The 13,001-nt window shown below is 43.6% G+C and overlaps 1 protein-coding gene across 2 annotated transcripts in view; it reads right to left on the reverse strand.

The window, feature by feature from the left end:
- Positions 1-13,001, reverse strand: part of Nfx1 (nuclear transcription factor, X-box binding 1) — a 63,038-nt gene that overhangs the window by 42,657 nt on the left and 7,380 nt on the right. For both annotated transcript variants that reach the window (XM_040740142.1, XM_040740150.1), the window contains exons 3-5: positions 7,806-7,964; positions 5,566-5,643; positions 1,212-1,317 (exon numbers count right to left, since the gene is read on the reverse strand). In XM_040740142.1, coding sequence (XP_040596076.1) covers positions 1,212-1,317; positions 5,566-5,643; positions 7,806-7,964 — 343 coding nt within the window. The remainder of the gene's footprint in view (positions 1-1,211; positions 1,318-5,565; positions 5,644-7,805; positions 7,965-13,001) is intronic.

A 13,001-nucleotide genomic window follows, 5' to 3' on the forward strand; every position in this document is an offset into this window, starting at 1 on the left:
CACAGGCATGCACACATACAAATAATAAAACCAAAGTAAATAAAGGGTTTCTTTATGATAGCTTCATACATGTATGTCATGTATTTTTGATGATGTCCACTCCCCCCTTACTCCAGCGGCCCCCTTCTCCTACTTTCATGTCTCCTTTTTTCCCCCCTAAACAAACAGGCTGGGTGTGGTGGTGCATGGCCTTAACCCCTGTACTTGGGAGGCAGAGGCAAGCCTGGTCTACAAAGTGAGTTCCAGGACAACGAGGCTGTTACACAGAGAAACTCTAAAAGCAAACAAACAAATAAAAATATAAAAACAAACAAACAAACAAACAACAAAACCCAAGAATCAACAGGCTGGAGAGGTGGCTGGGTAGTTAAGAGCACTTGCTGCTCTTCCAGAGAACCTGAGTTCATGTCCTAGTACACATATGATAACATGGGTCTACAATGTGTATTCTGGAGAGGGGCATTCCAAATGACGGCAAATGCACTCTTTTGGAAATTAAAGGCAATTACAGGAAAGTCTAATAAGCATATGGGTAACAGAATTTTGTGAAAACAAAACAAAAACCAAACAACAAACAAACAAACAACAAATATTCCTCACATCCTCAAAGTACTATTATACTGGATGTTAAACAAATACCTTTCCTGGGCTGTCCTATACCCTCCTATAAAGTATCTGAGGCTCTTTTCTTTTTAGAGCCAGCAGTATAAAACAGTGGATAATCACCGGCTTCTGATACCCAGTCCCATCACCTTCCTAGCACTGCAACCCTGAGCATGACACTTAGCCTTCCTAAGCCTCATCTATAAAGTAGAAATGATCATACCTACACATCCCTAGGCTGTGGAAAGAATTTAATAACGTATGTAGAGAGTCTGCTACAGACTCAGTGGTCAGCAAATGCTTTTTTTTTTAAAGATCTATTTATTATATATACAGTGTTCTGCCTGCATATATCCCTGCACACCAGAACAGGGTACCAGATCTTGTTACAGATGGTCATGAGCCACCATGTAGTTGCTGGGAATTGAACTCAGGACCTCTGGAAGAGCAGCCAGTGCTCTTAACCTCTGAGCCATCTCTCCAGCACTCAGCAAATGCTTTGTATCACTTTTTATCCCATCTTGTTACATGATAACAGTATGTGTACTTAAAGCCATTAGCAAAGCACACCCACCAGGAGTCCCCAGAAATCTATCATTCCAACTTACAGGTTACAGGAATGTGGACAGTCCTGGCCAGGCTGTTTCTTTCTACAAACCTCACCACAACTATGTGGGATTTCATTTCTGCTCCATTCAGGATTCTTTACTTTGCCTACGACATATCAGAGGAGAAAGTCAATGCTATACATTTCAACCACATTCCAGTTTTTACAAAGCAGCACAAACAGCTAGACGGTGTGAAACTTAAGCGTGGTTTTCAGCAGTACAACTATGTTATCTCACATACCAAAACAAAAAGCTGGCTGTAATGTTACTTAACAAACACTCTACTGAGCATGATAAATCTTTTTTTTTTTTTTTTTGGTTTTTTTTTTCGAGACAGGGTTTCTCTGTGTAGCTTTGGAGACTGTCCTGGAACTAAAGCATGATAAATCTTAATGCCAAGATTACCTGAAAAAGATAGTCACTTTTTACCTATGAAAATGCCATTTTGACTACTGAGCAAAATCTATTTTTTAAGACAAATACTTACTAGATTTTTTATGTAAGATTAATAATCTTAAATAAACAGAGACTCATCTGTGGTAATGATCAGAAGGAAATAAGGAAGAGCACTGGGTACAGCTCAGTGTAGGACACACCTTAACATGCTCCATGCCCGGGATCAATTCTGACCGTCGGGGAGGGGGGTGGATAAGAAAGGACAGAAGTCTGGAGCGAACCAGGAAGAGGCTGTGAGATGAAGACATAACCCTGCAGAGGAGCCTGGCTCTAAAGCTTCATGGTAGGCAGAAAAGGGCTGCAATTTCATAGCCAATCTTCAGAGAGCTTCCTGGAGCTTGGGCTACAGAGCGAAACTCTATCTCAAAAGTCAAAATAAATGCATATCCCTTAAGATAATTATGTCTTGCTATTATTCTGTCTCCTTATTTCTAATTTACATTCCCTTTTCAGTAGGATACTACTTAAGATTATTCATTCCCTTAACCAATTTAATATCCAAAACTGAGACTTTGATAATAAAACATATGCAACCAGCAGATTTCACATACAGAGAAGCCAGAGTGAGATGTGGCTAACAAAGCGTCCTTTGGAAAAAGAGGCATTTGAAGTGAGATAAGTGAATCTGTAATGAAAGGGGAGTGGGGAACATAGCTCAGTGGCAGAGTGCTTGCCCAGCATGTGTGAGGCTCTGGGGTCAAACCGCAGGAGAGCAGGGAGAATATGTTTGCTAGTGAAGGAATCAAGGGATTGAATAGTAACTACTCATCATGAAAAAAGAGGAATATGAGCAAACTGGTCAGGAAATAAAGACAGTAGACAAAAAGAAATGGAACAAAGCTCTTTAAACACAGAGAATGGTTAAAGGTGTCAATGGAGTCATGCTGTCAAAAAAAGTTCATTCTTATATCAGCCCATATGGCCAGGGTCACTGAGGACAGTTTCAGTGAGGCAACAAAGGCAGATGAAAAACCTAATGGTTCAAAGGGAGGAACAAACTGTGGAGAAACAGAATCAACTAGAAGATTAGTCGCTAAAAAGGAGCAAAACCAACAACAAAACGATATATAGCAAGCAGTGGGAATTAGCAGCTGGATCAAAGAAAGCTGCAGCTATTTAAAAAACAGGAAAAGGGGGGTGGACAGAGTGGCACATGTCTTTAATCCCAGCACTTGGAAGGCAAAGGCAGATAAGTGGATCTCTGAGTTCAAGTCCAACCTGGTCTACATAATAAGTTCCAGGCCAGCCAGGACTATACAGTGAGAACCTGTTTCAAAATAAACCAACCAAATCAGGAAACTTAGTGTCATCTGGGTCCAGGCTGCTGTGAGGGCCTGTCTGGGTCCCTGGCCCTAAAGCAGCCAGGGTCTGGGTGGATATACTTGGTTCCTGTTGCCACCAAGGGCTGTGCAGATGCCCAGGGTTGAGTCAGCCCCCTGAGTCCATGATAGCATCCAAGGGACAGGCAGATCTGATTGGCCTGTGCTGCTACCCAATACTATGGTGATGTCCAGGACAGAGCTGCATCTGAAGGCCAAGTCTGAGGACGTGGTCCTATTGCAGCCCTCTATGCTGATCCTGTTACCACTGAACTCATGCAGACACCTAAAGTCTGGGGCCGTGCCAATCTGAGTGGCTTATACTGCCACCTGAGACAATGGTGACATCCAGATACAGCTGCTGCCAGGGACCGCGCCTGGGTCTGTTATCCTGCAGAGGCTGGGATCTGTGCCACAGTCCAAATCCTATATCAAAGAAGCCGGGGGTTGGGGCTACAACCTAAGGCCTTGGTGATGTCTGAAGGCCAAACTGCCACTAGAGTCATCCCAATCTGAGTGGTCAATGCTTCCACCCAGAGCCAGGATGTCGTCTGGGTCCAAGCTGCTGCCGAGGGTCATGTCTGGGTCCGTGGTCCAGCTGCAGCTGGGGTCTGTGGCCCCCATCATCAGTCTGTGGCTCTTGTCACCTCAAGGGGACAAAGGAACCATGCCTGATGAAATCAGAGGTCCATCCTGAGCTGACCCCACCCTTTGCTGGCCTGGGAAAGCTGGCCCTGCAGCAAGAAAGTTGGGGTCCTGCCTCTCACTGGAGAGGTGACCCCTGCTCTTGGGAAATATGGTCCCAACCCTAACCACAAGTGAGGAAGAACAGACACTGATGGCATGGACGTAGAGGGGGCTGGGTCTGCTCCCTCATCTGAGGCTGGTGGCCCCAGTGGTTCAGAAATGACTAGCTCAGCTATCACCCAGGCCCACAACCAGGTCTTGGGTTGGCCCGCCCTAGTATCTACCCCATCTATGATCTGCTGGAGGTCGTGAAGGGACTGGTCCTGTGGAAGAAGGATACCAGCAGGATCTCCATGACCCTGCGCAGCTATAGGATATCCCAGAAAAGTTCCGGTGAGGATCCAGTGACGATGGTGTACCAGAAACCAGAGGCCTTGACCCAGACCAGTGACTCATTGCTATAACATTTGCTAGTAAAAGTGATTTAACAAAAGGGTACACTGTGTGACACACTGCTCCCAATGTCACCAGGAGGAATGAAGAGGTGTTAGAGAGGCAGGAAGGGAGAAACAAAGAGTTTTGTTTTGTTTTTTTAGAGACAGGGTTTCTCTGTATTGTTTTGGAGGCTGTCCTGGAACTTGCTCAGTAGACCAAGCTGGCCTCGAACTCACAGAGATCCACCTGTCTCTACCTCCCCAATGTGGGGATTAAAGACGTGCACCGCCGGGCGTTGGTGGCGCACGCCTTTAATCCCAGCACTTGGGAGGCAGAGGCAGGTGGATCTCTATGAGTTCAAGGCCAGCCTGGTCTACAGAGTGAGTGCCAGGACAGCCTCCAAAAAAGTACAGAGAAAACCTGTCTCGAAAAACCAAAAACCAAAAAAAAAAAAAAAAAAGACGTGCACCACCACCTCCCAGCCAAAGATGGTTTTTTGGGGGGAATTGTTTTGTTCTTGTTTGATTCTTTTTCTTTCTTTCTTTCTTTTCTTTTTTCTTTTTTAGTTTTTCGAGACAGGGTTTCTCTGTGGCTTTGGAGGCTGTCCTGGATCTAATTCTTGTAGACTAGACTGGTCTCGAACTCACATTGATCTGCTTGCCTCTGCCTCCCAAGTGCTGGGATTAAAGGTGTGCGTCACCACTGCCCAGCGTTTGTTTTGTTTTTAAAGTTTTCTTTTTGTTGGTGGGTGAGGGGAACACCACTGGGATGAGGGGAAGATATGGGGGGACCAGGAGGTGAGCAGAATCAGAGTGATTGATGCAAAATTCCCCCCAAAAAATCAATAAAGAATCTATTTAAATTTAAATTAAAAAACAAACAGGAAAAACTATCCTATATAGAGGTTCAAAGTTAATTTGTATTACCAGTTTATAGAGAATCTCTCCATTATAAAGACAAATGATTGATTTCTTTTTTTTTTTAATATTTTTTTCATTTGCATTGGTATTTTGCCTGCATGTATGTCTGTGTGAGAGTGTCAGATCTCAGGGTTACAGATAGCTGTAAACTGCCATATGGGTGCTGGGAATTGAACCTGGGCCCCCTGCAAGAACAGCTAGTGCTCTTAAGTGCTGAGCCATTTCTCCAGTTTACTTATTTCTTAAACACTTTATTTACACTGCTTTAATCTAAAATGTCAACGGCGTTGCAGTAGAGAGGGAGCCCACATCAACATTTGTCTCTGCCAACTGATTGCTCTGGTGTCACACTAAGACCAGGGGTCAGCATCAAGCTTCGAGTTAGCATAAGCAAGCCTAGCTGGCATAACAAGAAGACCCAACTCTACAACAGCTTGCCGAGAACCAAGGCCATGGCTCCACCTGGTGATGGAGTGCAAGAGTACAACACTGTAGCCTCTATGAATAACAAGTACTCCAGTGTGTACACAAACTTACCACAGAAACAAGTATAGGTATTAGGAACATGTGCAGAAACATTCTGACAAGCAGGACACCTCCAACCACTCTGGCCATCTGTCAAGAAAAAAGAACATATTAAATAAAATATAATCTCCTTCTTTAGCATAAGCTAGGTTAGAGTTATAGTTCTGCAGTAGGGAACATGCTTTGTCAATACAGGGCCCTAGGCCTTAACCCTTCGCTCCCTCCTGAAAAAGCAGCACAGTAATTTTAAAAATTTAAGTCTGGCCAAGTATAGTGACATATCCCCTTAATCCCAGCACTTGGAAGGCAGAGTCAGGATCTCTCCAGGTTCAAGGTCAGTCTGGTCTAGTGAGATGATGTCTCAAAAAGAAAAAAAGAGGGGGCTGGAGAGATGGCTCAGAGGTTAAGAGCACTGGCTGCTCTTCCAGAGGTCCTGAGTTCAATTCCCAGCAACTACATGGTGGCTCACAACCATCTGTAACGAGATCTGGTGCCCTCTTCTGGTGTGCAGGCAGAACACCGTATACTTAATAATAAATAAATAAAATTAGAAAAAAAGAAATCTATAGGAATTCACACCATTGAAGTAGTTAGAATTAAAATGCTGAGTATTATCAGACATTTAAGAAACAGACCTAGGATCCTTTTTGTTGTTCTTGTTGTTGTTTTGAGATAGGGTTTCTCTGTGGCTTTGGAGGCTGTCCTGGAACTAGCTCTTGTAAACCAGAACTAGAGATCCGCTGGCCTGGCAAACCTAGGATCTTAAGTTTTAACTCTCATCCTGCATTGTATTAATTCCCTATTGCTTTACTTCTGAATACAGTTCTCTTAAAAATAAAAATCACAGTGCTGACTGCTTCATTAGTACTATATTCATGCTATAATGACTCACTAATACAGTGAATCAAGTAGATAACCATGTTGCTCAACCATCTCTAATATCCATATTGAAAAGAGGACAAAAACTATTTAGTATACAGGAAAATGCACATGTCCCGAATTAAAGAGTCGCAGCATAAGGAGCATATTACAAGCAAGCTCTGAATTACCCACAGACACTAGCATACTTTAGGAAGTTCCTATAATACTACAGAGATTTGTGAAATGCAGAAGCAACCTAATACCTCGGAGATAAACAATTTACATAAACATCTAAGCAAACTATATGTATATATTTGGTTTTTTGAGACAGTTTCTCTGTGTAGCTTTGGAGTCTGTCCTAGAACTCACTCCATAGACCAGGTTGGCCTTGAACTCATAGATCCACCTGCCTCTACCTCCCAAGTGCTGGGATAAAAGGTTTGCACCACCACTGCCCAGCTATATGTCTGTACTTTTGGCAGAGTCTTATTAGGTAGCTCTGGCTAGTCTGAAACCTGCTATGTAGAACAGGCTGGCTTCAAACTCACAGGAATACACTCACCTTTGTCTTCCAAGTTCTGGGATTAAAGGTGTGGGCCACTAAACCCGGTAATGAATACTTTTTCAAATCATTTTAATATTGCATTTTCTTGTGTGTGTATGTGCTTGAGAGCCATGATACACTTGGGGGTCAGAGGGTAACTTTCAGGAATTGGTTCATAATGTGGCTCTCAGGTATGAAATTCAGACTTGATAGAAAGTACCTTTCCCAGATGGGCATTGGTGGCACATGCCTTTATTCCCAGCACTTGGGAGGCAGAGGCAGGTGGATCTCTGTGAGTTTGACGCTAGCCTGGTCTACAGAGCGAGTTCCAGGACAGCCTCCAAAAAAATACAGAGAAACCCTGTCTCAAAAAACAAAAAAACAAACAAACAAAAAAAAGTACCTTTCCCTTTATGCCATTTCACTAGTCCAACAAGCACTTTTTATAGTTGCCATTTCAATGGAACCTTTCATTTTCAATTTAAAAATTATTGATTTCATTACTATATCTTAAATATTTTCAGTTATATCTAGCTGGTCTAAGATCTACAACTTAAGTCCCACCATAAAACAAGAGAATAAGGTAACATTCTACTTAAAGATAAAATGCTTAAGGGTTTTTTTTTTCTTTTCTTTTTATGGGAGACAAAGCATGTAGCTCTCTGTCTGTTCTGAAACTTGCTTTGTAGACCAGGCTGACCTCAAACTCACAGAGAGCTACCTGCCTCTGCCTCACAAGTACTGAGATTAAAGACATGTACCGCCACCTCCTGTATTTTTAAGCTAGTTTTGTAACCCAAATATATCAATGCAGTGAGTAAAAACTCAGGAAACATAAATAAATTACCTGCATGAGATGCTGGAGACCGGGCCCATTTCTTTATGCAGTTCAAATGAAAGACATGAAAACAGCTCTGACAGCTCCACACTGGGGCTATAACTTGAACCAACTCACAGCACACCATACATTCGTATTTTTCTGTAGTTAGCTGCTCAATTAGGGAACCTGTTAAAAACAAACAAACAAACTGAAACATAGAAAACCGTCCTCACTTTGGTCAATAAAAAAACAAGCCATTCGAGGCTTATTCTAACAGACTTAAGGGGGGTGGGTACCTGATTCTGAATAAGTGGTTATTCAGACTTTGCAGAAGCTGCTGAGATAGGACTGAGAAAGGAGGCATTTAGGTAGGGACTCCTATAATGGAGGAAACATTCTCCCATATCCACCCAGATTATCAGAGCTGTAGCTCAGACCTGTGGTTTCAGGATTCAGGAGACTCACTTGACCTCAAAATTTTAAGACCAGCTGGGCTATCTAATGAAACTTTGTATCAAACATCACAAATAAATCTCCCAGTGGTGGCTCACACCTTTATTCCCAGCACTTAGGAGGCAGAGGCAGGCAGATCTGGGTGAGTTTCAGGCCAGCCTGGTCTGGGATTAAAGGTGTGACATCACTGCCTAGCCACTATTTTTTTTTTTTTTTTTTTTTTTTTTTTTGGTTTTTCGAGACAGGGTCTCTCTGTATTGTTTTGGAGGCTGTTCTGGAACTCGCTCTGTAGACCAGGCTGGCCTCGAACTCAGAGATCCGCCTGCCTCTGCCTCCCGAGTGCTGGGATTAAAGGCGTGCGCCACCAACGCCCGGCGAGCACTATTCTTACAGTTTGTTAATAAGCAGCTTTTTGTTGCTGCTGCTAAGACAGTCTTTTTGTTGCTGCTGCTAAGACAGTCTTGCCATGGGTTCAGGCTGCCCTCAGTCCTCCTTCCTCAACTTCCAGAGGACTTCGAATGCAGATATGCACCACACCTGCCTTATAAACTACTGCTTTATAATCCCGTTGTAGCAAAGTTGGGCCACTAAGATACAAATGATACAGACGTGCTGATCAGAGCTACCAACTGTAGAACCCCACACGTTACGGGTAAGTCTTTTATAAAGGCTTTCTTTCACACATTCTTCATGTCAGAAATTCGCAAAGTATGTCTAGAATCCAATTTCTGCTGCTCTCATTCTGGTCTAAGCTGCTTTCCATTTACCTGGATTATTACAGTGCCTTCCTTTCTAGTCTATTTTTGGCCACAGCAATAAGAGCAACACACTGTAAATTAAGTCTGGCTTGGACCAGGCTGTAAGCAATCCCAGCTACTTGGCAGACTCATGCAGGAGGATCACAAGTTTATTAGGACCTGCCTGATACAGAATAATGACAAGGTTAGCGTAGGCAACTCAGTGAGACACTGTCTCAAAATAAAAAGGAAAAGGAGGCAGGAATACAACTCAGCAGTAAGTGCTTGCCTGAGAAACTAGGTTCAAGTCCCAGTTTTGGTACAGGGGTGGGTACTGAAAGTTGGATGTACTCTCCTGGTCAAAGCTTACCAATCAAAACAAAACAGAACAAACAAAAAAATAACCTTTATGGTTATGAGTGTTTTGCCTGCATGTGCACCACATGTATTCCTGATGACCTCAGAGGTCAGAAGAAAGTATCAGATTCCCTGGAACCAGAGTTTGTGGGAGCTAGAACTGAGCCTGGGTCTTCTGAAAGAGTAACCAGTGCTCTTAACTGCTGGGCCATCTCCCTAGCCCCTTGTTAACAGTGCTTATCTTGTGACTGTAAAAGCACAAATTCTCACAGTAGCCCCCTCTCCTCCCAGGTTCATCGGTCTTACTTTTCTCACGGTCAGGTAGGTTTCTGCCTGGGGACTTTATGCTCCATACTGAGCCTAGGACTGGCTCAGCTCCTCATTCACCCCAGCATTTACTCAATACGGGACTTCCTCATGAAACAGTCCTCAGCCACACTTAATGTAACCTATTCTTCCACACTGCATTTTTCTTCCACACTGCATTTTTCCCTCAGCAATATTTAAAGGCACCACGGTACATTCCTGCAATCCCGGCACTCCTGGTGCTGAGACAGGAGGATCAAGACTCGGAGGCTCACCTAAGACACAAGCAGACAGTCTTTATGTATTATGTATTACATTGTTTATCATCTAACTGTATACACTGAGTGTACCCTACGTGGGAACAAAGACACAGAGGGTGCCACACCACATAACAACAGCTCCAAAGAGGTCCTAGAGAAATATAAATCGCTCCCTGGCAATAGTACCGTTCTCTTTGGTTTTTATCAAAGCATGTCTAATGGTAAAATATGGTATTTGTGGAATTTTAGAGCTGCTATGATCTGGAAAACCATCAGGTTTCAGTGCCAAGACTTGCGCATGTTAGGTGCAAGTCCTGTGTGACCACTGGCCTTTTCGCACTGGGGCTGCCCAATCATTTCTGAGACATGACTGTGTCCTCTGTATGATGCTAGCTGAACAGCACGTCAGTGAAAGGACCTGACACTGCAAACTCTTTGGATACACCAATAAACTTTGGGGTTCAAGACAGGGTTTCTCTGTGGCTCTGGAGGATGTCCTGGAACTCGCTCTTATAGAACAGGCTGGTCTCGAACTCACAGAGATCCTCCTGCCTCTACCTCCCCAGTGCTGGGATTAAAAGCATGTGCTACCACTACCTAGCCAGCAATTAACTTTTTTTCCCGTTTCCAACCCCCAACTCCTCACCAAAATTCTCAGATCTTTATAATGAGGTCCACCCACCAATTAACTCTTTAAAAACAACAACAACAAAACCAAAACAACGACAAAAGTCTCTGTTCTAAGCTTTCTCTGCCCACCTCTCTGTTGCTGACAAGTGGCTAACCTCCACACTGGTTTGACTCAGGTGGCACCCTCCTCACACCCATTTTTTTCTCCATTCTTCGCTGTAGGCAGCTGCTGAGATTTACAGCTTGCTTTCCTGGAGTTTTTGTTTTGTTTTAAACTTTAATAAAAATTGTTCCTGAGTTTAAAAGCAAAACCAGAAACAAACTGTCCTAGTTTGCTTTCTGTTGCTGTGATAAAGCACCATTACGAAACTTAATTTGGGAGATCAGGGCCGGCACTCAAGGCAGGAACTGGAGACAAGATTGAAGCCATGGAGGATGCTTACTAGCTCGCTTTGCAGACTCACCTTCAATTGCCTTCCTTCTTTTTAAAAATTTATTTATTTTTACTTCATGTGCATTCATTTTCTTGGGTTTTTCTTTTGTTTGGGCTTTTGTTGTTGTTTTGTTTGAGACAGGGTTTCTCTGTGTAGCCCTGGCTGTCCTGGAACTCACTCTATAGACCAGGCTCACCTCAAACTCACAGAGACTCACCTGCCTCTGTGCTGGGATTAAAGGCGTCCACCACTGTCCACTCCAGACTGGAAAGGCAGTTGTTCTTAAAGAAGGTGATATAAGCAGGGGTAGAGAGGTAAAGAAGGTATAGATCTGAGTTTGAGGCCACACAGATTACCACTGTGGGAGTGGGGTTGGGGGAGCTCAGTGAAAAACCAGGCCGGGGGCAGGTGGTGGCATCATTGATTAGGTCAAAGTCTCACGCTCAACCAAAAGGAAACCAACTAAAGTGAAAGTTCACAAGGAAGGAAGCTCTTACTTATGAAGTTATCCCCCCCACCCACAACACACGGAGGTCTTGCTAAGTAGCACAGTTTGTCCTCAAATTCAGTCTTCCCAGTGCTCGTACTCTTTGCCTTGATAAAATACATACTCAGGGCAAAATAAGCAATGTCTTCAAATGGTGTAAAAGGTTTCTTTGCAAAGAAGGGAACAGGGTTATAACTGTGAGGAGAGAGAAGCTGTGTGTCTTCAGAAGAATCAAAGTGTAGAGCGTACTTACAGGAAAGTATTTAGTTCAACCTAAGTTCTGTGCAACACTCAGAGCTGACTATCAATTGTTCTAAGAGTTGTGTGAGGCAAGAACACTAGGAAAAAAGAAAGATAGATATGATATCTAGGCCAAGGATAGTGGCCCATGCCTCGAGTCCCAGCACTAAGAGGTAGCGAAAGGAAGACTTCTGTTAGTTCAAGGTCAGTCTAGTCTATCTAACAAGTTCCAGGCTAGGGCTACACAGGGGACACCCATATCTAAAAACAAAGAAACAAACAGCGCAGGGGATGGTGATGCACGCCTTTAATCCCAGCACTCAGAGGCCAGGGCTACACAGGGAGACTCAGAAAAAGGGAAGAAAGTATCTTCTTTTTAACTAATCTAAGACCCAGCACTGTCATGGAAACAAATTATGTTTTTTTTTTCTAGACAGAAATTCTCTGTGTAGCCCTGGCTGTCCTGGAACTTGCTCTGTAGACCAGGCTGGCCTAGAACTCTGCGAGCTGCATCCCTCTGCCTCCTGAGTGCTGGGATTAAAGGCACAAATTATGGTTTCAAGTGATAAATTTGGAAACAGATGTATGCAAATGATACAAAAAGGCATACTTGTTAAGGTCTGGAAGAGATAAATACAACAGGGATAACAAAAGGCTCCCTGGATATGTAACTCAATTAGCTTTTGAAACATCTATAGTTTACTCCTGGAACTGGAGCACAAACGTTTAGTCCTAGCATTTCGAAAGGCAGAGAAACTCTAGGAGTTCTAGTCCAGCTTGATCTACATAGGGACTTCCAATCCAGCCAGGGTGTGCATAGTGAGATCCTGTCTAAAGGGAGTTTAAAGCTGAAGAGATGGCTCAATGGTATACTAACCCTGCTAAGGACCTGAGTTCAGTTCCCAGCACCCCTGTGGCAGCTCATGACCACTTGTAACTTCAGTTCCAGGGGATACGATGCCTTCTTCAGCCTCAGAGGGCTTCTTGGCACACACAATACACTCAGGTGCACCCCCCCCAACACACATACAAATCTATAATCCCAGCACCAAGGAGGGAGTCAAATTTCTGAGTCCAAGGACAGTCTAGTCTATATATCAAGTTCCAGGCTAGCCAGGACTACAAAGTGAGACCCTGTCTCAAAACAAAAACAAGAGGCTTGAGGGATGTCTCAGTGCATAAGAGCACAAGCTGCTTCTTCCAGTGGGTTTGGATTTGATTTCCAGCATTGGTGGCTTACAATCAGCTGTAACTTCAGTTCTAGGGTGCCTGAAATCCTTTTCTGGCCTCCATGGTCACCAGGCACACAAATAGTACAT

Source organism: Mesocricetus auratus, unplaced genomic scaffold (assembly GCF_017639785.1).
Source record: "Mesocricetus auratus isolate SY011 unplaced genomic scaffold, BCM_Maur_2.0 Super-Scaffold_6730, whole genome shotgun sequence".
Lineage (NCBI taxonomy): Eukaryota > Metazoa > Chordata > Mammalia > Rodentia > Cricetidae > Mesocricetus > Mesocricetus auratus.